Raw genomic sequence first — 25,496 nt, 5'->3', positions numbered from 1 at the left:
CAGCTGCGGTGAAACTTTGGATTGTGGGACAAAATGAGAAAAATCAGCAGGAAATGGTATCAATATTTAAATTGCTGATAAAAGCTCTGCAAAAAGCAACCAGCCATGTAAGGTACATGAAATCCTTTTAATTTAGATCTGCGAACTACTCAAATGCCCTTAGAATTCTCTTCAAAAATGAAGAGAAGATCCTGAAACCCCTTGCCACAAAAGAAGCAGCATTTACAAATCCTAAAGACAACTCAGCGCAAGTGATTTCATGTAGATGACAAAGATACCACCAGTGACGGGACAAGAGCTAATGTTCTTCAACTGGGCTAGAGGAGGTACAGACTGGATATTAGGAAAAAATTATTCTCAGAAAGAGTGGTAAGGTATTGGAATAGGCCGTCCAGGGAGGTGGTGGAGTCATCATCAACCTCAGAGGTGTTCAAAAAAGATGTGAACGTAGCACTGAGGGACACTTATTGTAGATGGTGGTGAAGGGTTGGTGGTTGGACTGGATGAACTTAGTGGTATTTTCTGACCTTAATGATTGTATGGTTCTATGATTCTCTTCCAGGGACAGAAGGAAAAAGGGAGATCTGCACACATTTGTTTCAAGCTGCAACTTCACTTTCTTCCTCTCACAGCTAATAAATAGATAATACTAGCTAATAGAAAGATTACAAGCAGCCGCTATATGTATGTATGTATGTATATATATATATATATACACCTGTGAAAGTGCCCATCTGACAGAGTATTGTTTATGAGCAAGCAGGGAGAAACCACTCTAGCCCATGTGGACTGGCTAACAGCACACTCCAGTGCCACAGTGGCATCACAGTAAGGGAAAAAATCACCTCCTCAGGGAGCTTGTATGGCTCAGTGTCTGAGGGATGCCAGAGGAGAGATCTCACCTTGCTCTGCAGCCCGGGTGACTTCCAGTGGCAGCTGGCAGTGATGGCTCCCCGTCTCTGCAGCAGGCATTGCAAGGAGGACCCCAAGGCCCCATTGACACCCACCAGCAGTACTGTCTTCCCATCTGCAGCACAAACACGAAGTGTTACAGCATGCAACCGGCATCAAGCCTCACCAACCCACACGCATCATTCAACTGATGCCCCCAGGACCAGCTAGTAAACCACACCCTTGAACAGCAGCTCCATGCTCCCCTTCAACCACAACATCAAAGGTAACTTGAAGACCATGGAGCAACACAAACCACAGGTTAAGTTGTCTCCTTGGGACTCTCCAATTCCAGCAAGCAAATATTGCTCTTCTGGTGCACTGGTATTTTATTTTCACATATCCTTCTGCTCATATTTGTACACTTGACCACATGTTCACAGTTCTGTTACACAAATCCTTGTCTCAACAATGCTGAATTGTCATGAAAGGCTATTTCTGAAACACTGCCTTGAACCAACATCATCTTCACAAGCTGCAAAGCCACCAGTTTAAATCTGCCATTTCATGGTTAGCACTTATACTATCCAACCCAAAACAAAGGATTCACACAGCAGCTGTTCACAGGCAGACCTGGACTTCTTCAAATGCTCACACTAATTGAAATTGGCACATAAAATATATGTTAACGTTTACATCCAAAATATTTTAGGTTTTTGAAGACTCAGATGTCTCAGGTGGCTTCAGTGAGATTAAATGCAATGCAAATGGCAGGGAATCTTAGCCTAATTTTCCTAAAGTGTAGAACCAAGATCTATTGCTGCAAATATTGTATACAGATCTCACTGAGGATCTTCACTGGCAGGAAACAAATCAGAAAATAAAACATGGTGAGAATGCTAAGATTTAAGCTACCTTAGAATTAATACTACACTCATGATAGAACAACTCACCCAGATCTTCAAGAAGCTCCATCACAGCACCAGCAATAGGAGAAACCAAGTAGTTGGAGTCTTCTCCATGTACCAAACGTCCCAGGTTTACATCGGATAACCTGCAGTGGAAAAGTATAGTAATAAAAAAAACTTTGTGTGATGTAAATCCTCAGTAAAGCCTGTAACATGACTAATCCCAAGAGCAAACATATCTCATAAAAGTAAATCATTCAACAGTCACGTTCCGTGGCTAATTTGCACCACCCCACGTGCCCATGGGACAGATGCTGAGCTTCAAGAGACCAGAAAGTAGTCGAGAGTGGGAACAAGATACACAAGCACACCACAGGCAGACAGCTCTCTGCTTTGTGACAGGTTAGATGTGACATGCAGAGCCAAAACGCCAAAGTGACCAGTGGAACAAGATCAGCCCTTCTGGAGCTAAGCTAAGTCAAAGTAATGCACTCTTCTGGGATGACACAGACTGCTGAGAAGACAGAAGGCGTTTCTGCACAAGCATTCCTGTTACCCTCCAGCACTCTAGACAATGGAAAGTCAACTAACTTGCAAGATGATCAGACTTCTCCCAAAATGGTGACCCAGAAATCTATATATCTCCAGAGAGCAGTGCAACTCAAGACTGACCAGAAAGTTGTGCTAGTGGGTCCAAACTATTACAGCTTGCTCTTCCACCAGGAGAAAGTACTGCAGAGAAGTTGAAACCTCTCCTGCAACTTCTTCCATCAGTCCCTCTTGCAAACATTTTGGGATTTGTGTTCAGGACAACTGTGTGTGGCCATTTGCATTATTCAAGCATTGAAGTACCTTAACTAAGTAATATCTCTATACAAAAAAGACCAAACATTTTTTGTTTGTTTGTTTCTTTGAAAAGACAATGTCCTGAATGTACAGCATATAAAGATATAAAAAGATAATGATCAGTGTGACTTAAGTAGAAGACTTCAGAACTGCATCTTTTATCACCACTCAATAACACGCTGGACACTTTGACTGAGGAATCCATTAGTGAAATGCGTTGGAGAAAATTGATTTTTACAAAGCAATCAGCCTCTCAGTGGCTCACTTACCCATCCACATCCTTCTCAGGCTTCACAGTATTTAATATGTTACTGCTATACAAGCTTTCTGGGAGGTCAAGGGCAAGGCCCTGCACATTAGGATCTTCGTTAAGTCTCAAGATTTCACTGACAATCTAAGAAGTTAATAAAAAGCATTAAGGATCAGAATAACAGACAACGGAAGAATCTAATTACAAGGGGATAAAACTTATTTTTAGTAACATGTTTATGGCTACCTTTGCTTCCCCTACATTTTACTGCAACTTCTAAATGAAAAAAGCAATAACCTGCTTCTGCTGTTCTACGTTTCTACGGTTTACCAAATTAAGCCACCCTGACTCTTTTGCAAACATTTTACAAAGCCAACATATCATGGGGCATTAAGCTGCCAACATTTTGACCTTCACCACTAAAAGCCTCAGAAAAAACTCAACACTGTAATGACTTCAAAGGATGCTTTTAGAAAAAAGAATTCTTGATTAAAACAAAATTCAAAATAGGACTAGTTTATGTCCCAACAAAGACCATGTATGAAAAGCCATCATATTAAAAGAATAATTATATGAACAGAAGAGCAAAGAGAGAACTCATTTTATTACAACAGCATATACTGTTACTGATTTTCCTCAGCAAAAACACCCTGATCCTAAGACTTGACACTGTTCTTAGAGAGAATTCTCATTTTTGAAAAGGTGTTCATAATTATTTGTGCAACTTCAGGTACTGAACCATGTGCGAGTTCAAACCTTTCCTAGTTGGTCAAATTCAGCATCTGAGTCTGCATTAACTGCCCTTGATTGCTTCATATTACACGCTGAACAAGAGGATTGGACTAGATGATATTTGGGGGGTCCCTTCCAACCACTTTGATTCTGTGATATCTGAAGTACAATACTGATTCCTAGCACTATGTGTTGTTCTGTAGTGGTCACACAGTAAAAGCATTGTCACAGCAAGGAAACAGGTGAGGTAAGCAAACTGTTAACAACTTCGTTAAAAGTAGCTAAGCTCAAGTAAAAAATATACCATCTTCCCCCTTACTTAAAATAGTTCAGCTGCTTCCTGAGATGTTACTTCAAAGCAACAGCAACCGCTCCTCCATACTCACTAAATTCCACCTATTTTCCACCACTGTTGAACAGATAAGCTCATAACAATGCCTATTTGATCTTTGTTTCAAAAGCCTGGCTTTCTTACATGGCTCTGACTATACACCATCCTCAAAATGATAATAGAAAGTGGAAAGTTCCTCTTAACATATGGGGAAGCCTCTTTTGAGATCATAGTGCAAGACAGTAACATTTTAAAAACAAAGTGTACCGAACAGAAAACAGTACACAAAATCCACAGGTGTACCACATTATGAAATCTCCAGGCACAACGAGGCCAGCCGGGAAACTATGAACTCTTTTGCTCTTCTTACTATCAGAGACCTCATGACTGTGTCTATTAATAGCCTGCTATACTGAGAACATACTGGATGCAAGAACTATACCTCAAAGCTAATGCCTTATAAGACATTAGGAAGGGAGCTCTTTAGTGATTTGGGGTGGATGAATTTGTTTAATGCATTAAATTTGTTTAAGCATTTCAAGATCAATAAATAGGAAAAATTTTTCAACTCTGTCACCACTCCAAATCAATTAATCTCCCCAAGGTAAAACCTAAGCAAGAATCAAGAGCCCCATAAATACGCCAGAAGAGTGGCTGTAGGAGATAGGATATCACATATCAGCCCTAGCTCTGAACTAGCACCACTACAAAAGCCATACAGTCTGTGAGGCTATAAGAGGATCCTGCAGTTAAATAGCAGACACAGAAACAAAACATGGCCAATTATTCTGCCTCAGGATTCCACATGACAGCAACTGTCCAAGAGTGACACTTGCTACGTAAGACAGTCCCAATTCTCATGAGTTAACAGAGACACATCAGGGGTGCTCAATGTCTGAAATAAATATGAGTTCATGACAAAAATAAAACAGAAAGAGTCCTTCAGGTTACCTCATCTTTGCTGCTGCCTTCAGGGAGACAGATGTGAATCACACGTAGACCAACCTGCCAAAAGAAAACAAGACAATTACAATAGGAAAGTAGCTCATGACTGATAGCAAGCATGTTGCCTAAAACTCACCTCTTCAGCAAACTTCTTGTTTATTTCTTGATCCAAAGGAACATTACGTGCCTTAGGAAAAAACAGAAACTAAATTTTAAAATAATAAATTTACATTTGAGTAATGTCAGTACGTTAATATACAAGTCTATGCAAGAAACATAGTGAGAACCACTGTGTCCACTAGTGTAGTGAAAACACTAAGTTCACAGCCTGAAGCAGTGATCGAGCACCTAGTGGGAAAGCAGGGCCAATCCAGGGGAGCTCAGATGCAAGCAATGACCAGAAGGGGTGGATTCTGGCTCCACCTCTTACCAGATCTCATTTAAGGGTTGGTAGTGGAAGCAAGGGCATCTCTTGCCACACACTACAGCGAGTTCTGTCAGGCAGAAGCAGATGAAGCTAGCTTCTCCTCCTAGTTGCTGTCAGATACTGCTCCAGAGCAGAAGCATCCTTTTTTTGTTTTGTTTTGTTTTTGCTTACTACTTACTCTTGAATTTTAGAAGGCTTTTCACATATTTTTGTATACTGCAACAATAAAACAGGATTTAATATTCAGAACCAGAAACTTCCTATTAACAGATCACCAAGACTTCCACACCCAAGAATGCCAGGAGATTTGTTACAAACAAACAAGCAGAACATTTATTCTCACAGCCAAATGATTACAAACAAAATCTATCCTCCAATTCAGACAAAAGGACTGCAATAAACTATTTTTAGAGGGTTTATTACAATTCCATGTACACATTCTATGTAGGTTTTTCCTCAAAATTTCCTCAGTGCCAATCATTTCCCACTGGAGTCAAGTCATTCATTTGGCACTGGTTTTATTCTGACTGGTCTCATACAAAATGGTTTTGGTCCAAGTCTAATAATTCACTAATCCCCCAAAAAGACTGAAAAATGAGAAAACAAACACAACAACAATAAAAACCAGCAGAATTTAAAATGGATAATGGTATCTTCCATCTCCCTTCCTGAGCCCAGCACTGCCTGTATCCCTGGCACAACACTGCCACTCCTCTCCCACTCCCCAGACCCAGCACCTAGGGATGAGGAGCACTGTAGGGGCCACTGCATGGAGAACACAAGTGAACCTAATGCTGAGGCAAGGAAAGGATAGAGTGTTTTAAGGACAGCTCTCCAGCTGTTCCCTTATGCTGAATCTTGTGGAATTGCGTTTCCACAACAGTGATGTGACCAACAGGACTGGGTGTTTGACTGCGATTCAGCCACCCCTGTCACACTATCATTAGAGTTCACTCCATTCTAAAAGTCCCTGCACCAGCCTGGTCTCTCCACAGTCCATAGAGCATGGTGAGGCCAAGCTGAAGACCAATGTAGGCAGGGCAGAATCTGGCACTGCACAGCTGATAGTCACAAGGCAACAGCTCCAGCACTGCACAGGATCCTGATGCCAGATATTATATTCACAAAACCACAGAACTGCAGGAGTTGGAAGAGAACTCAAGAGATCACTGTGTCCAACCCCCGCCGCTAAAGCAGGTTCCTTACAATAGGTCACGCAGGTATGTGTCCATAGAAAGAGACTCCACAAGCTCTCTGGGCAGAGAGCTTCAATAAAACTAAGAAATAAACAAGTTTTTATTATTCTTGTCTCAGTCTCAAGGCAGATTACAAAAAATGCTGGTACTACTCACAAAGCCAATCAGGTTCATGTGGCATGTGACTAGAAGGCATCTAAAGGCACTTACAGAGTGGGTTCAGTGTGAAATTCCACATTTCCCCAGTGAATTGGCAGCGTACCATGCCAGCTGCAAACAACTAGATCAAGGGATTGTCTCACTGCCATCTATGCTCCTCTGGCTGTAACGTGGGACTTGGACAGCAGCACAGACCTTAGTGCTCTGCCAACGTTTCCCAGTAAATCAGAGCACTCTCAGTCAACTAAAACAAACCCTCTTTGAGTACAAATACAGCAAATACAGGAAATTCTACTTCAGTCATTGCAGCCAGGCTAGAGCTAGTGACTGTTAACTGGAGAACACCTGAGGGGTGAATTTCACCCAGAAGGATTGAGGACTCCATGTGTTATAAAGACCTCTCATAATGCAAATCAGGTGGGGTAAGTGGAGACCACAGGAATGTATGTTTAAAGCACAGTCATGATCCAAACCAAAACACAGGCATTGATGCATCCTAAATTATAACACAAATGAGATGGAACTTCTCACACATTGCTCCATCCCACCTAACACTGTTCTCCCTCCCAGGTGACAGCATAAAACACTCCTATGGCCAATGCAGACTGGAGAATAGTCTGCGGGGAAGCAGGACCCTCTTCTTCAGGTAACCCAGTCCAGAGCAGCATGGATGAGCTCACTGTGCAACTGCATGGAGACAAGGCAGGAGGGAGAAACTGAAAGCCAGCGAGAGGAGGGTCATTGCTGCTGCCAGGTCTTACGCTGACAGCCATACAGAGGGCTATTTGAAAAGCAGTCACGGAAGGAGTTTATTCACTCAGCCTCTCCAGAATACCTATTGAAAAAAGTTGGTGTACTGCCTCTTAGATTCACTATTACTATTTCAAAAATATAGTTAGGTTTTACAATTAAAACCCACTGGATAGTATCACAAAATATCCTGAGTTTTGAAAGGACCCACAAGGATCATTGAGTCCAACCCCTGGCTCCACATAGCATCATCCAAAACTAAACCCTATGTCTGAGAATGCTGTCCAAACACTCCTTGAAATCTGGCTGCTCAGAGCTGTGCACACTGCCCTGGACAGCCTGTTTCATGCTCATCATTATCTGGAGAAGAACCGTTCCCTAACCCCCAGCTGCCCCTCCTGTGACACAGCTCCATGCAGTTCCCTCGGGCCCTGGGCCCTGTCACTGTCACAGAAAGCAGAGCTCAGCAATGCCCTTCTGCTCCCCTCACAAAGAGCTGCAGCTTCCCTCAGCTCTTCTGCTTTGGCCATGGACAGGAAGGTGGGCAGGATGAAGGAGGGCTTTCCCCTGCCCAGGCAGACTTACTCTCAGGAGAGAGTAGTGAAGAGAGACCTTGGTTTTCACACCTATCAGCACTATTTGCAGGATTGCAACAGCTTCAAGTGAAATAAATGCTGAGAAATACTACTTTGATTTTAAAACCATCTATCAATTCACTTAGACAGTGCGAGAGAAAGCCCTCGCTCTCTTGAACTCCAAGCTGATGGGGTTACCTGCTGCCACCATTTTGCTTAAAAACATGCTTACTTCCTGCACCACACACCTGTAAAGTTTCAAACAGGAAACAGCACTGAAGGAATCCATTACAACTAGCCCCATGTAAGCAGTTGTTACCTGAATAATGGCAAGCGTTGGCTCAAGCCGTGGGTGTTCTCTCCTCAGAGAGGCCAAAGATTTTCTTGCATTCTCAGTGATTTTGCTGCAACACAACAACACAGGCACATCTCTAGCAAAAGAATCCAATCAAACATGAAACCCTTCTAACACCAGTCACTGGAAGCCTCCATTAATCACCAGTACTGTTTCTTGGGCAGATATATTTTTAATCACCAGAATTACCATATACTGTGGAGGGCAGCAATTCAGCAACCAGTTACAGAGAACCTAAATAGACTGCAATATCTTCATTTTTCAGCTGTGTGCATCAGTGCTCCAACATGCTCTACACTTTACAGCTGTGTTCTGTTCATCAGGTTTGTCTGACCCCACAGCAAAGAACCAGTGCTCCACATCGCTTCTGGACCAGTTGAGGCCCTCCATATTCTTGGCTCAGGACTGACAGAGCACAGTTCCCTCACACAATGCTGGCCGTGACATTGCCTTTTCTGGATGCTTCTCTGGGCTGCAGGCAGCTGCCAGACAGAGGAGCTCTATTTACTGCACCACTTCTTGGAAAAAATAGCAGAAGCCGCAGCTAAGCACTGGGAAGACTCTCTGGTAAACATCCCTGGGTGAGTGGCCGTGGGTTCTATTCCCTTTCCTCCTGCACACAGGGAGTTGCGACATGACACGTTTCAGGGAATGGGAGATCCCCATTTGGCCCCCGCTAGCTGGGAAGCGGCAGACTAGAGAGGCGTTTTACTATCTCATCCCTCCTTGCAGAAGCCAGAAACTAGCAAGTTGTCTCAGCTGTCCCTCAGCGGCCCCATGGAGGAGAGGAGGGCTCGCATATCCACGTGCACATCCGCGTCCGCAGCCTCACCTGGACCACCCCGCAACCGCCCGAAACGCCCCAACACAAAACCTCCCTCAGCCGTGGCAACGCAACCTGCGCCCAACCCCCCACCCTTTCTTGTTTTTCTTCTTCTTCCTCTCCCTCCTCCTCCCCCCGCTATTGCATCAGCCTGCACCGCCTCCCTTCGAGCTCCGCTTACCGCACGGCTTGGCCGCCCGCTGCCTGCCACCCGCTCAGCGCCCGGTACGGGGCGGCAGCGAAGGGCAGAGAGAGGCAGCGCCGCATCGGGAGGCAGAGCCGCAGCACTTCACCCCTCATCCTCCTGCGGCCTGCGCACCGGCTGCGGAGCCGAGGCGGGGAGCGGGCCAAGGGGCGGGGGGGGGAGGGGTGGACGGGACGCGCTGCTCGCCCCGCCCGCCCCTCTCCCCGCCCCGGCGGAGCCCCGCTCGCTCGTGCCTTTCCCCGAAAGAAAAGAACCGCAGCTTGTTGCATACTCCACGTTTATTACAAATAGTATGAAATGGTCCCTGGGAGACAAGTTACGCGCTGGTACACCTCCCTTTTTTTTTTTTTTTTTTTTTTTTTTTCTACTTCTTTTTTACCTCCCATTGCACGAGGTGCGAGTTCCAAACAACCTAGAGGTGCGGGGGCAAAGCACAGATGCAACTCCTATGGGTATTTACAGTACATTACAAGCTCTAATAAATAAATATGGGCTCCACTACTTCTCGGCAGCCTAATTCTGTACAATGCTAATTTTCTCGGCTGACTGCGGTTCCATCTGTGCAGAGCATCACTGCTGCTGGTTCGGACAAGTTTGTACATGCAACGAGTGACCAGTCAATGCACCTGGTAAATAATTTAATCCATTCTAAGAAATTCAAGTCCTTAAATCTTATTCTACAAGTAATTAGCTGTACATTGATAACTTTGGATTTTGCTCATGATAACCAATGGAGAAAATAACAGACAGCAGGTCCGGGAGTGCAGTAACTGAGGGGAGCCATACATGGTCAATAAAAACAGTACTTCAGCTCCTTTATATACTGATATGTGTAACTCGGTACTGGCTTTATCTGCATCGTCTGAAGAACTTAAGCACCAAAGCGCAATGACAATCACGCAGGATGGTCAGTGTAGACATACTGAGGGTTTCCTCTTGGTACAACGCTTTCAAGTAACAGAATCCAAAGCTGTGCAATGATGACAAAACAAAGTAAATGTGCATCACAATGGAAAGTCTATTCTTGTTATAAATGGGGGTATTTACTCTGTACATTATTTGCAAAAGAATGGAATACGTTCTCATGTTTCAGCTACTTATATTATATAGACACTGGATTATACTCAGCCCACCCTGTTCTGAAGATGCCTCTTTCACCCCACCCAGTCCTGGAGGAAGCAGCCTGTACCTCAGCCAGCACTACTGCAGAAACAGTCTGCAGCCTGAGCTCGGCATGTTTCACCCAAGCACACACACAAATCCCATTCTCTCTCAGGGTTACTGACTTCGGGGTGTGAGGAACTTGCAGATCACTGTTTATCAATTGCACTTGACCAATCCACATGCAGTGGTTTTCCACTGCTGGGCTCTGATTTAGTCTGCATGTCCCAGACACTACAGGCAAGGAAAGCCAGCACTCATCTTCATAAGCAGCAGAGCTCCCTTCTGCTGTCCCAAACACCCTCAGGACAAGGATGACCTCACATTGACAGATTCTGTCAGATTTATCTGACAGATTCAGATAAAAAGATGCCTCTGCCCATTCTCTGCCAACTGTGCAGCCACAGCAAGTAGAAAGGCTCCAAACACAGCTATCAGCATCTCTCATAAGCACTAGGACTAAGTTCTGTTTAAAACGTAAGAAGTCTGTTCTAAATCAATGTAGTATATTTGGTATCTCATGTATTGGTCCTGTAGACTTGGAATCTCTCTTTTGAAAAGCAATGTGCAGCAGCTTTGCGCAATTGCACATACAGCATGATGCTGTCATTACCAGAACCTTGCTTAGAAATTTGCACATTTATGGATGTAGCCATGTGCAATCAGAGTCATTATAAGAACAGAACTAATCACAAACCAGAAGTTCAAATGCTAAGGTTTCCATGTGGTAACATGGCTTAAGAATCAGTGTCAAACCTGGGTTAGACAGCTTAAAAAAAAAAAAAAAGAAAAGAAAAGAAAAAGAAAGAAAGAAAAAGGTATCACAACTAGCAAGAAACTGAGTTGTGCAGAAGAAAGATACAGAGGCTCCATATGGGATCATAAGTCCACCTGCATCATGGAGCAAGACAGCAGATAGTGCACATGTAGCCTTTTAACTTCCAGCATTCTAAACCATTAAAAAAAATCTATTTACAATATTACTGTGATACAATGCCTGATAGTGTAATAATACAGAAATACATGATGCCAGTACTGATTGTCCCAGTATATGCTCTTCATGTTAAGGCAGTACAGCTAGAGATCACTGAAAGCATCAAGCAAAGCTACTGGAACTAAGACACTGAAACTTTTCCCGTAAAGACTGGACAATATTCTGCTGGTTGGGAGATGGCACTCTCCACAGGTAGTCATTCAGTTTATCTGAATCACTGTATGCAGTCAGATATGGGGTAAGTGTGTGTTTGCTGCCGGTGGGCTTTGCAGGAGTACAAGACACAGTTTTGCCGCAGAGAGTTTCAGAAGGATCAGTGTCCGTGTTGTGCAATTTAGGATCCAGTTTCCTTGCTTGGTTCTGAGAAGCCTCCAGATCAGACCCCTCATCTTCAGACCTTATTTCAACATAGTCATCATCATCCCCTTCCCCCTCTTCAGTGTCTTTGAAATTAGAAAAATAGTTCTGAGTTGCCATTTGTGCAGTCAGAGGGGAGGGCCTGTTTACTCTCAGGACTTTTTGAGAATCCTGCAAAATCATATCCGAATAGTTCTCAGGGACCTGCTTCCTCATATCAGGCCCTGTACAGGCTGAAGCAATACCCAGCACTTGATGGCCATTGAGACGGAAGTTCCTATCGGAATGAACCATTTTCTTGTCTGTTTCGTTAGGATATACAATTGATTCTCCAGATCTATTGACCACAATCGAAGAAGATGACTGTGACCTACTGTATGCCTGTGGTTTGATACTGCTTACTCTTCTCCCAAGGGAGTTATAGATATGATCTTGGTGTAAATTTTCTTTGTTAGGTTGGCTGATAATTGCACTCCACCTCTGTGCTGGGACATGCAATCGGTTAGAAATCTGAAGGGAAGGCACTGAGCAGGCTGACGGCAGCTGTCTGGGATTGCTTTTTGTCACAGCTTCTGCATATGAACTCTTGGACTTTGTGTCTTGGGCTTCTGGCCACGGAGAAAAGTCAGCCAGCTCACCATTGCTGTAGGTAGAGTGCAAAAGCCAATCCTCTGCTCTGGAGCACTCGGCAGTGACCTGGGCACAGGGATGAGTGCTAGATAGAGGTGTGGAAAACCTCACAGCTGAGGGCTCCTGCGGGCTGGCCCAGGCTTCCTTTTGGACCTTGGGTGAGCTGTCTCTGAAGACAATCTGGTCATAAAGCTGGGAGTACTCAGCTATCCTGGCACCTAGGGAAGAGATAGGTTTTAATTGAGACAAAGCAGCCCATTCATTTGACTCACACAAAAATTCGAAGATCCCAAAACTCTTTGGTATCAGTTAAAGAAGAAAACAAAAGATTTATAAAATACTGTTATTAAATCTGTTTCATCCTCTAGTATTTTCAAGTAATTAGAGTGTTAAGTTTTTATTCTAAAAGAAAATGATTTCACTCCTTTAAACCTGAATCCTACCAATAAGACACAAGGTTGCCCTACCTTGGAGAGGGAAAGCTTAGTGGAGCTGAAGCCCCTTCCAGCCTCTTACCCTTGCTGAAAGTTTGCACCTTCTGGCCAGAATATATTTTGATCAGACTACTGTTTCACATAGCTGTGACTCCAGCCTGTTTGTGGCTTGAAGCTTGCCTTATAAATAAAACCCATCCAGCTAAATGCTGAAAAGTGTGGAAAAAGCATGAAAGAATGCAATTTTCATTTATTTTCCCATGTTATTTTTACACTGCAAAAAGACAGGAAGGCTAATGACCTGCCTGCTTGTTCTTCCTCTTCCTTTTCCTCCTTACCCCCAAGAGTCTGAGAGCTGCGAAGAGAGGTTGAGAGGGGACAGTGACATCCTATTGAAAGGCTTATGTAGAAAAGAGGATTTTTGCACCAAAGGGAGCAGGTTCACAGTAGTTTTCATGCCATATCAGTGCAAGGAAATGCACTGCTGGGCTTCCCAAGAGATGACGATGAAGCCAATGGTATCTCACTCAGAGAAATGGTTAGTAGGAAACAGCCAGAGACCTTTTAAGTTCTGCTGAAATTTGGTTCTACACTGAATTCTGGGATGTTTTTTCAAATTCTCAATCTTAGAATTTGCCTCAGTGTCTAATTCTTGAGCAATTCTGCCAGCATGACTTGGTGTATAGTGCTCTAATATTTACTACATTTAATCTAGTGGCAAACAACACTACAAGATAAAGGAAACACACAGTTCCAATTGTAAACTGTTTCATGACAAAATGGAAAAGAACTTTCTGAAAATGGCCTGGTAAATGGGATATTTAGAGACTTCTATAAAGGCGATAATGACACTAGCATGTGGAGTCCACTGGCTTCACTTCTCCAATTTGTTTCAACTGAATATGGACAAAAAAATCTCCAAAAGTCTTGCAGCATATCCATTACTTTGCACATTCATTATAGAGAATAAGAAGACCAACCTTCTTATCTGACCTCATTCCTTATGCCTGTAAGCGTGACGTGGATGTTACCTGAGCAAATCTGGTAACATGGTTTATGAAGGCAAATCTCTGCACCTTTTTATTCAAAATAGGAAGATCACTCTATTAAAGGAAATAATTGCAGGATTGGGTTTTTTTTGTTGTTTGTTTTTTGGTGCTTTTTTTTTTTTTTTTTTTTTTTTTTTTTGTAAAGAGGCCAATGATGCTTCAGACATGATTTCTAATTCCAGCCTAAGCTGAGCCTATCCCCCCCGCCAATGCCCCAGACTATTTCTTCCCTATTTTATCAAGCAATGGCAAGAATTTATTGAGATATAAAGGACTATTCACATCAGAAGCAGTCACAGGAAATTCCTTTCAGTGTCATAAAACCATGACACCAAGAAGACAGTACTGATATTCAGTTAATAAGGTAAGGAAGATTCTATCCTCCAATTCAGTACATGAATTTTACTGTAAGTACCTAAAGAAGTAAATCTGTACAGGAATATTTTTAACATACCAATAGCAGGACCACCTTGTTTCTTCTCCTCGAGAATAGCAGCAAGATCTTTGTGCTTCAGTTTCTGTTGTCTGCTAGCTGGCTGTTCCTGCTCAGGAGTTTTAACTTTCAAAAGCTGGTTAGCTTTCTTAATTTTCTGACTGTATTGCCTTGCCATCATAAAAACTCTGTTCTTTGTTTTATCCACAATAGCCAGGTCATTTTCCATGCACTCTGTATGTGCACTGGACAGAATACTATTGGCAGATTCGTATGGGCTGTCCACAAATGGCACCTCACCCGAGAAGGAAGATCTGTTCAGACTTGCTAAAGAGCTTTCCTTGCATGCCATAGTGTCTTCAAGCCTGAGACTAGCCTCACTTATGGTGGCAGCCCTGGGTTTCACAGTTTTAGGGAAAATAGGAGTTTCTGGAAGAGAGAGAGTAGACAATGAGTATTCTACATCTTTACTCAGTTCAGGTGTACTACCAGCATGCAGCCTTTCCTGTATATCATCTTTACAAACAGGAAAGGCTGCAAGATGCCGATCTCTTGTCTTTTCCTGATTCTTCTTGATGTAGTTTTCCAGGTCATTCCAGATCTCATCTACTTCCTCTGAGAGTTTATCTGCTGCAGACTTATGAGACAGCGAGTCAGAATTGGAAGAGCTATCTACGAAGCTCAGATAGTCATTGTCAATGGGAAGACGATGGTAAGGACTCTCATCTTCACTGAACTGGAGACTCTCTTCAGAAACAAACTGCTGTTGATTGTCAGAACATGTCACATCTTTTTCCAGGCCCAGTAAACTCCACTTTTTAGAGCATTTTAAGGGATCATGTTTAAATTTCAATAGTGGTGTTTCTGGAAGCACAATGGTGTCATAGATGTTATCTTCAACAATCCTGAGCTCATCCAAACTTGAAGTAGGTGCTTCTCTACCAAGTAGGATCTCATCTCTGCTAGCATGAAGGGAGGCTCTGCTTTGATTTGCTGTCCTCTTTTTGGAGGGCGAATTTAAGCTGCTTTTGTTTTCCTCCTCGTAAAGAGAGTCTCTAGCAGATCTCTGGGGACCAGGGTGTGTTTCCTCCCTTCTTGTCAGACCCATCAGCTTCAAGTCTTCGTAGCTTATGTTGTCATAAACATGTTCAATATCATCAATGGTCAGCTCCTCTGAAGATTCAGGATATGCATTCGTACTGTTCGCCTCTGTTCTTTTCACATCCCTTCGAGAACTGCGCTCACTGATTTTACATCTGGTGATGGTTGGACACGTGTTGCTTTCACCAGCACTACTGGCCCTTCGAACAATTTTATGACGATTGGAGCTAGGAGTTTCATTTTGATGCACTACCCCCAGGTGCCAGCTGCAAGGCCGATCAGAGTGACCCCTCCTTTCTCCACTAACAGCTGAACCAGTGTTGGACGAAGACATTGATGGCATAAACATCTGATAATCATCATCATCATCTTCATTCTCATAAGGTGGACGTCGGCTGGGAAACAAAGCCTGCCTAATTTGGTGGTCTGTCCAGATGTTTCTGACAGAGGTGGTTCCCCCCAGGATATTCATGATCAGTGAGTTGTTCTGGGGTGTGTTGAACTGTCTGGGTGACTGCGACTGTCTAGCTGAACAGGAAAATGGGAGATTGGTATTCAGCTGGCTTGACTCTTCATCTGAAGGATCCTTGGAGCTCTGTGGAGATTTGAAATATGCAGGTAATGTTAGTCTGTCCCCTGCAATAACACAAAAATTCCTTCTGTTCACAGAACTTTCACATTATCAGGGTTGTCCTGCAGCATGGAGTCAGGTGGAGATGGGTAGGATAAGCAGGCTACTCAGCAGGGGAACCATTGTGTTAGTGCCAGATTACTTTGTCCCTTAATCCTTTCCCTGGCTCAGAGTTCACTCTTGGCATTTAATATCATCTTACTTCAAATAAGAGACACTGGGATTACGCTAAAGCATGAGTAATTAAAGGCAAATTTATTTGGCAGGGTTGGGTTAAACCTTTTATGCTAACTCTGCAGTTCCACAATTAGATTTAACTAATCTTACTCTGGTCTTGTGCCAAAAGTTTTGTTCTCTTCCCTGTCCCATTGCATATAATCCTAGCAGAAAGGTGTTGTGCTCTCTAGCACATGCCATTGAAAATTTTTCATTTTCTTTTTTGGAGTAAATTTTCAACTTTTTCAACAAGGTCGTATGCCTGCTAATGCAAACATGAAGGATGCTGTAGGTGTATCTGGCAGAGAGAGAGAAGATTCCTTCTTTTGGATTAAGTTAAGGTTGATCACTTTGTTTTGTTTTCCTGTCCCCCAGAGAATACTCTTTGAGGTTCATGCACATGAAAAACATGGAATGACTTCTCTGTCTACCTAAAGGAATCCACACATTTCTTTAACATACCTATGATGCACAGCAAAACCAAAGTAAAAGTTTATATACCTGAATTTCACACTTGTTGAGATTCACACTTCTCCTTTTTTCAACATTTTCAGCAGCTTGACTATTAAGTCTTTTCCTTCCTCCTTTTGATTTCTGTAGTGAATTTTGTTGCATTCCCTGTGATTTAAAAGAACAGAACAAGTTAGGAGCATTAAAATCCACACTGCTTTGTGCAGCCATATTCAAAGGTTACTAAGGAGCTAGAATAGCAGAGCCAGGTCACATATCCACAGCTGAATAATGAAATGCTCAAGAGTATTCGGAGCACACAGGAATGATTCAGAGTCTAGAAAACTTTCTTTATAATAACCAATTAAATGAAGTCAATCCATACAAGGAGATGAAAGCAGAATGTGCAGGAACACAGATGTAGAAGAATACACAAGAACTGAATTAGGAGAAAGGAAATAAAATATTTATAAAAATAAAAATATTTATGAGGAGAAGTTGTTGCAAACACTTCTAAGATGTTCATTCCTCCTTGCAATTTTACAGGTACTTTTAATCTACTTTCCATCCACTCCACGAGAGAAAAAAAAAAATTATTCTATTCCTTATCCTACCTGTTCAGATTCTTCTTCATCATCAGCATCAACCTGTTCTGCAGCAGATGTTTGGAGATTTTCATCCTGATCGCTGTTGTAGGCTGGCTCAGTGGGCCCTTGAAATTGGCTCTCTAGCCCACTGGATTCCAATGAACCCTTTTTCCTAGAATTCAGCAGGGATTCATTTGATCCTAGTTTGGTGGCTTGAGATAACAGGGCTCCTTCAATACAGATCCGCTTAAGAAATAAAAGCATTGATTAAAAGTTACATAAATTATATATTTCAGTATGGCACTGCTTTGCATCAGTCTTCTAGACAGTGATTAAGCTACATTCAGTTTGCTGTGCTGAAATGAGATCTATAAGCAAAGAATTAAAGCAATCAGAATTTTTCCATATAATGCTTGGAACTGAAAAAAATTGATAAATGCGTATAATTATGGGCTTCAGTTTTATGGTGTCCCAATTAAGTCACATCTAATGTACCCTGTTAACAAATTTTCCACAAACTCTCCTTAATTCACATCCCAAATAAGATCAGGACCTGGAATTGAGCAAGAGATTTTCAAACTGCACTGGAACTTCGTAACAAATTCTTACCAAAAATGTGTAAATGAGAAAAGCTTATTTACATCATGCTTAAGCTATATTGACCCTGGTCACATGTAATGATTTATATACAGTATATGAATTGTAAAAGAATAAGCTCTTTTTTTTTTTGTTCTCCAAAGAATACACACTATCTTTATACACAGCACTCCTGTGATTATAGTGGTATTTATAAGAATCACTAGGACATTAACAGTTCTTTGTACTGTGTTATAAAGTACAAGAATGTGGAGCAGTTAATTTTTGTTTGCTAGATATTCCTGAAGTAGTTAGCTGTGTTTCGTTAATTTCAATAATGCTACTGGAGACATTATAAACAACATTTATGTCTTTGTTTCTTTCTTTAAACCAACACAGCCAAGGAGATGTGGATTCTACAGAAAATATACTCTTGTTAGTTACGTGCTATTTGAATGTGCAAAGCAGGAAGTACAAGAAATGGCCTACCTTCTGCATATCTGGGCTTATATCTGAAAAATAGAAACATATACTTCATCATAAATGAATAATCAAACAGCTATCAACCTATTCCACTGGCTTAATGCTAGACTCATATCCCAGTGATGAATTCCCAAAAGAGGATCAAATGAAACAGCAATATTCACTTGAAGGTCTCTGATAAAACAAGAGAAAACAGTAGTTTTCTGATATTTCCACCTGAGGTCCCGATTTGACAGAATGATGTAATGCAGGCAGCTATTCACAGTGGCTGGCTCCTGGTGTTCAATTACCAGTTGCTAAGACACTTACAGGACCAAAACCCAAGCATGGAAAATGAAATATTAGATTTAAACATGAGATTTTGTTTTCTTTGCCTCTCAAATGTGTATGTAGGGTAAGTTACAGGAGAAGAGGATACATTTTTACTTGTTCTACAAAATTGGAAACACTGGGTAAGTAAGCAGTAGAGGAAGCAGCTTACCATTTGACTTCAGAACTTTATGGACTCTGGATGAGGGTTCTGAAAAAGACAATGTGTTTAAGCACTCTTGCATCACAAAGAAAGCTATAGTTATCTTTTCATAGCACAGACATCAAAATTTAAGCTCCTGGCAGGAAAACCAGATCTTCTGTTCTTAATCACTCAGCTAAATCACATTCTTAGAAAAACAGAATTTCTTGAAATATCATACCCACAGCTGTTACCAAACTACTTACATGTTCCTAATGCCAGCTATCAGCTGTTCTCTATACAACAAGACACACATAAATTTTAAACCCAGGTTAGGATTCCTGGTTTCATAAGACTCAGTTCTCATTTATCCTACTGCTTGGAGTTGCTGGAGGTTTCCATATTCAAAACAGACATACGTATGAGGTACTGAGAAAAATCTATAAGGCAATATTTTTAAATTTTAAGTAGCTAAATGTTAGTCCATCCATCTATCCAGTCAACATTTTGTAGTATTCCTTTTATGGGCAAAAGAGCATCCATTTGTTTCACCTCAGAAACAGAGAAAGATGCCTAAAAAGGTTTGGGTTTTTTGAACACCAGTGCCACTATACAATAAATCACTACATCAGTCTCTCATGAACCCTATTTAAGTCATTCCCAGTACACGATGTTACACATCTTATCTTAGTAAGAAATGTCTTTAAATAGTTGAGCACAGGGACTGCAATATGCAGTCACTCAACTACACAGACATTTGTAATGTCTTCAACACTAAACTAACAATAATTATGGATCTATGAACCAGTAGAGAGAAAAACAGAAGAGAACTAATGATTAACAAAGATTTAAGAGATGGTTATGGCAGACATTATGGTAAATAGGTAGTAGTTAAATGTTGAAGTAACAAACCTATCATAAGATAGAATCACTTCTGAGACAATAATTACTTGGGAAGGGGAGGACAAGAAAGGTCAGATTTAAATAATGTGACTGGCTTTCCTGTTTATGCATTCTTCTGTCCATTAGAAAATACCAACTGTTGTAAATGCATCCACCCTTAGGAATGTATATTCATGAAACAAAATGCAAATGGTGGATACAAGAATTAAATTGCACAAACAACAAAGCTTAACAAGATATTTCAATTGTGTATCAGAGGAACTGAGCTCTGCAGAATCTCAGTGGAGTGTAAGCTAAAGACCAATGTTACGTGCACAGACTCAACCAACCCTAAACAATCCATCTTGCTTTTCCTTATCATCTTCATTTATTAAAATGAGATTATTCACCTGATTTCCTTCTCACTCTCTGTTGAGTAGTGCCTTCTTTAGGCTGGTATGATGATTTTATTTCGCCCTCAGGGCTATAATGGAATCCTGGGTGATCTGTGGAATAAGCAGAGGCAAAGGTGTGTTAACTGCACAGGTCTCAGCAGCTCCCTGGGGGCAGTGCCTTCTTTCCTGTGTGATTCACGCCATGGCACATGGGAACCTGAAGCAAAACAAGTGCAGTTCACAGCCACAGGTAACTTAGGCACTTGGCCATAGTAACATTTTGCCCATTTAGTTGCACCTTGCTCCAGATTGCTAACCCAGAACACTGATAGCACAATTATTATCTTCAATTGTTTGCTAGTATCTCAGCCTGAGCCTTCTCGACCCATTCTTCATGACAATTATGTAAATGAATAACAAGGCTTCTTTACTCCATGATTCAAGCACTTCCAGTGTAAGATTACCGTTCTCATTTCCCTTTGTTGCCAGGAACAGCTGCAACAAAAAGAACTAACACAAAAGCACGAAAGGCAGCAAAGAGGTGCAACAGAAAGGCCAGTGCAGAGGGAGCTGGATTCAGAACATGCAGCAGCAGCATTGTGTTCTCTCCTGAACCCTGACTCCTGTGACAGGCAGACAAATTCTTCAGTCAAACATCTGTAAAGCACTAGAATGTTGGGTCCCAGCATAAAACTTGTGACTACACCATAGATGAAGTTGGTTTCCAACACAGCCACAAGCCCAGCCACTCGGATGACAGGGCAGCCAGCACAGGCAGCCCATACTGAGTGCCCCTGCTGGGCTCCCAGTTAAGTCTGTGCGCACTGTGGCTGCCCTCACACTCCTCCAGCAGCAGGTCTGCCAGCATGAGAAAGTCATACCAGCAGTATGTACGTAGACCTGCATTTTTTATTCAGTGAACTCTAGCCAGAATGAGTTTATGTCACAGAAGGAGGAAAGATTATGTATTTAGTCAGCATGGAATAAGAAAAACAGAATAACCAGTATTTACAGAAGGTCTAATCTGCTTCTTCCTTTTTAATCATGAGACATAACTTGTCAGATGAAGATCCATCAATGCAGTGACCAGAGAGTCCCAAAGGATCTGCAAACATTTTTCATTTTTTTCCCATCAAAGCAGGATCAAGGAATGTAAACATGACCTTCTCCCATTTCAGATGGAAACAACATTCAAAGCTGAGGTTTTGAAGGCAGTTTTGTGCATTTTTTTTAAATGGAAGCAAAAAACAATCAACTTACGTATGGCATCCATTTCTAGAATTGCCTGTTTGGCCTGAAAGAGAAGAACATAAACAAATGAAGAAAGGAAAACTGAAAAAGATAAATTACAAATTGAAGGATTTATTATGTTATTAATTATGTTGAATGTTACAGATTTCAGGGTTTTTTGTTCGTTTGTTTGTTTGTTTTCAGACAGTTAAGTTTAATTTTTGAACTAAGAAATACTGCTGGCATTGCCTTTTTCTCCTGGTCTCTATGCTTCACACGTTACATACATTGAGAAGAATTTTGGTGGCAGGATTTTTCTGGAGTTCATCTTCAGAGCATCACAAAAACTGTTGTTCTCTGCACATGCCCTCTCTGCCTCCACTCTGGCAGTGGAAAGGGAGGACCGTGTACTCACAGTACCCATTGAGATAGGGAATTTCTGAAGGAGGGAGTGATGCCTACAAGTAGATTTCAGCCACCAAAAACTACCTTTTTCTTTAAGGAAAATAAGCAGGGTTTTTTTATCAGGTGCATCAGCCGGGAAGAAAATAAACTGAAATATAGTAATCGAGTTAACCTGTTTGATCCTCTCTGGATGCAGTTCAGTGATTTTCCACCAGGTGTCACATGTGGACTAGTATTAAATCCCTCAAAAGCCAGGCAGAGAAGAGTCTCATGAATAGCAAGCACAAATTTGCCAAAATGTGTGCACAAATGTGTGCTAATCTCAGAGATTTATTTGGTCAGGCTTTTTCTTCCTCAAAAGAAATTATTTTTCAGAGCCAAAAATGACGTTATGAGGTAATTTTTTTCCATTGATAAAAAAATCCACAGAGGAAAAAATACACAAAAATTATACAAAATATATGAAGTAATGCTGAAGCATTTCTTCTTACAATCAAATAGTTACCAAAAAATATTCACACAAGCATGAATACCAGTGCAATCATTATATTCTCAGTGACATCTGTCGATCAGATACATAAGAAGAAATACAAAATGCAATTGCTATGACTTCTTCCTCCTTAACTCTCCTTTTTTGTTGAAAATGTTACTTAATACACCTCTGTGTATGCCAGTCACAGGTAACACTCACTTATTCATTACAGCATAAAAATGAGCGAAAATAGTAATAGAAAAGAAAAATTCAGTGAACAAAAATATCAGAAATATGATCTTGCTTCCAACTAGAGTCATTGTCGTGAGTCATGGATAGAGTTAACTCTGAATAGTGTGAAGATGCAATAAGTTACACTGGGAAACATCACTCAGAGGTCTAAGACAGGATTTGATAAATAAAAGGACCAGATTTCCCTACTTGCAAGCATTACAGCTATGAAGACTGTATCAGTAGGTATCTGACAACTATGAGAAAATGCAGAACTGTGCCTTGTTTTCTGTCATAACACTTCCTGGCTCACAAAAAAAGGGCCTAGATGTCCCAGCTAAAGATGCAGGGCTCAGGATGGGTGTGTGCATTTGCAAAGTGAAGCACATGCTGCAAATGCCTTCGCTGCTACGCTATCTAACCAGGACAGATTCAAACTAGCTTGGCAATGTCTACACATGCTGCAATTAGCACACCTCAGTGTCATGCAGACAGGCAGTTTCAAGCCAAGGTATGCTCTCTTCCAATAGAGTTTTCTGACACTTCACTGCTGTTACTCATGTCTTAGTGGGCAAATCCTGATGTGGACAGTAATGCTGCTAACCCGGTTAAATTCTTCTACTCATATACCAACCCCAGTAGGCGCTTTTAGTAGAATCTTGCCATTAATTTTTAGGGACTTTCAAAGATATAAGAAAAGAACATATCAATATTCGAGAGTTTAAACTTTCTCCAAATTGCAACTCATCTTGCAACTAACAAAACATGGGGCAACATAATAAAATAGAAGGCATTACTTCCAGAGCAGCCCTAATAAAATATATTATGATTAATGGATATAAGCAACAACAGTTATTTTAGTTTTTGATGTTTTTTTATATCGAAACTTACAAAAAGAGCAATAAAAACAAAACTAATGGTACATTTAACCTTTTTGTGGAACTAAATTATCAGTCTGGTCTAATGGAAGTAGCTGCCATTCTCAGAGAGTCTCAAGGCGTTCACTAGAGATTTTTTAATGAAATTTTATTTTTCTTGTGCTTCACCTTTGATAACAGTTGTTCACGAATGGATGCACTGTCAAAAAGCGATGATATGACTAAGATGTGTTGTGAAGGGAGGGATGTTTCTTTCTGTGAAAACTGCCATGTGCTACATATGCACGTTCAAGGAGTTGAGTTTTATATATCTACTTATTATTTTTACCTTGGCGGGAATTTTAGCAGGATGATTTTCTAGAATTAACCTCTTCAAGTGAAGAATCCAAAGCCGTTTGTCTTGCTGTGATTTTGCCTGATTAAAATAAAATTAAAAAAAAAAAATCAGCACCCCAAGAAAGAGCATTCCTGCACTATGCAGGGTCAGGAATAGCTTATGGGCATCAACCAGGCTATGCAGTGGGCAAGGAGTTTTCTGTCATACCTGGACAGTATGTTGCATCTTGGGATTTTTATAGTGGAAGACACTGAAGCTGAGTGGTTCCTTCGGTATTACTTCAACCAGCATAAGATTCCCACACTGTAACAGAGAGACGCGGCACTGCAAATCATGCTAGAGTTTCAGAGACTGAGAGACAGCACATGATAATCTGCTCTCTGACATACCAGTATGTGAGCTTTGTATGCAAACATCTCGTCTCTCTTTTTCGTGATTAGCAGCAGCTTGTCAAAGAGGAACAGCGTGCGCTCATTTTTGGCTCGCTGAATGCGAAACGTTCCCTCTAGAACCAGCTCTCCGTAACTAGTGAGATCTGGCCCTTTCCAGTTGGTGAGCAAACTCTGTATCTCCTGCAACAGATCAAAGGAAAACAATTTACATGCATATCAGTGCTTTTACATAAATAGATTCAAAGATCAATCTGCTGAGGCCATTCCTGCTCTCCTATATAACATTCAACAGCACAAAGTCACTGTATGCTGGTGCTGAGGTTATTGGGTTAGGTGCAAATCACAGCCAGGTGCTTGCACACCTGATGCTAAGCACAGACTAAAGCGTGCCCTCCTGAATCCTGGTTATGTCTGCGGGAACACAGTGAAGAGCCTGGAGTTTCCCAGGGCTGCCTGTATCTCTGTGTCTGATAGGCTCACCAGAGCAGATGCTCCCTGGAGTTGTTGTGGAGATATTTCTCAGAAGACCAAAAGACGAGAAGTGATTTAGTCAACTGATTGCTTAAAGATGGCAAGATTCTTTTGCATTTGTAATGATCTGTAGACGTAACACAGATATTTCTCACCTTATTGCCTTAAGTTGTATCAGGGTAAGTTTAGGTTAGACATCAGGAAAAACTTCTTTACAGAAAGAGTTGTTAAGCACTGGAATAGGCTCCCCAGGGAGGTGGTTGAGTCACCATCCTTGGATGTGTTTAAAAACCGTTTGGATGTGGTGCTCAGGGACATGATTTAGCAGAGGGTGGTTAGGGTAGTATGGTTAGGTTATGGTTGGACTCGATGATCTTTAAGGTCTTTTCCAACCTGAGTGATTCTATGATTCTATTTATCCTTTAAGAGAAAAATGCCAGGGAAACATCTAAGAACATCTTAAAAAATTTGTATTACTTGGCTAGGACTATTGTTTCCTAAATTGCTCATTTTTTCTGTCAGAGGCACAGATACAAAATTTCAGCACAGTACAGCAAACTAAGAGCAGACTGAATCTCAAGTAAGGAAACGTTTTAAAACTTCCATTGACTTTAATCTAGCATTAGCAAAGCAGACAGATTTCCTCATTCTGGGCTGGACTCTAAAACATTTCATACAGCCATCAGATATAAATCTTTCTGGTATATTTGAGCCCAAATGCAGCCTAGGGCATACACAGGAAGAAAACCTAAATGCACAGAGCAGCACATTTTGGACTACATGCAAAACTCCTTAAAAAGCCAAAATCAAACGAAAACATAACAAAACATTGCATTTTTAAGGTCCCTTAAGGAACT

General features: G+C 41.5%; 2 protein-coding genes across 3 annotated transcripts in view; both read right to left on the bottom strand.

Annotated features, from left to right (window-relative positions):
• MTHFD1L (methylenetetrahydrofolate dehydrogenase (NADP+ dependent) 1 like) overlaps positions 1–9,488 on the bottom strand; it is a gene marked incomplete at its 5' end in the record, with an annotated part of 137,556 nt that extends 128,068 nt beyond the window's left edge. Inside the window, 7 exons of the mRNA XM_079550681.1 lie at positions 903–1,027; positions 1,845–1,945; positions 2,915–3,039; positions 4,910–4,963; positions 5,040–5,090; positions 8,330–8,414; positions 9,370–9,488. Coding sequence (XP_079406807.1) covers positions 903–1,027; positions 1,845–1,945; positions 2,915–3,039; positions 4,910–4,963; positions 5,040–5,090; positions 8,330–8,414; positions 9,370–9,488 — 660 coding nt within the window. The remainder of the gene's footprint in view (positions 1–902; positions 1,028–1,844; positions 1,946–2,914; positions 3,040–4,909; positions 4,964–5,039; positions 5,091–8,329; positions 8,415–9,369) is intronic.
• A 2,162-nt stretch (positions 9,489–11,650) lies between these two features.
• The window catches only part of PLEKHG1 (pleckstrin homology and RhoGEF domain containing G1), a gene marked incomplete at both ends in the record, with an annotated part of 88,524 nt that continues 74,678 nt past the window's right edge, over positions 11,651–25,496 (bottom strand). Inside the window, 11 exons of one of the 2 annotated variants that reach the window (XM_079550464.1) lie at positions 11,651–12,753; positions 14,473–16,147; positions 16,901–17,017; positions 17,464–17,682; positions 18,502–18,524; positions 18,977–19,015; positions 20,239–20,334; positions 21,484–21,517; positions 23,768–23,854; positions 23,984–24,079; positions 24,166–24,348. In XM_079550464.1, coding sequence (XP_079406590.1) covers positions 11,651–12,753; positions 14,473–16,147; positions 16,901–17,017; positions 17,464–17,682; positions 18,502–18,524; positions 18,977–19,015; positions 20,239–20,334; positions 21,484–21,517; positions 23,768–23,854; positions 23,984–24,079; positions 24,166–24,348 — 3,672 coding nt within the window. The remainder of the gene's footprint in view (positions 12,754–14,472; positions 16,148–16,900; positions 17,018–17,463; positions 17,683–18,501; positions 18,525–18,976; positions 19,016–20,238; positions 20,335–21,483; positions 21,518–23,767; positions 23,855–23,983; positions 24,080–24,165; positions 24,349–25,496) is intronic. The other variant, XM_079550463.1, reaches the window with a different exon arrangement.

This window comes from Tetrao urogallus (assembly GCF_951394365.1).
Source record: "Tetrao urogallus genome assembly, chromosome: 2".
In the NCBI taxonomy this organism is placed as follows: domain Eukaryota; kingdom Metazoa; phylum Chordata; class Aves; order Galliformes; family Phasianidae; genus Tetrao; species Tetrao urogallus.
The sequence above is the reverse complement of the archived record's forward strand: the minus strand, read 5'-3'. Positions and strand labels throughout refer to the sequence as shown.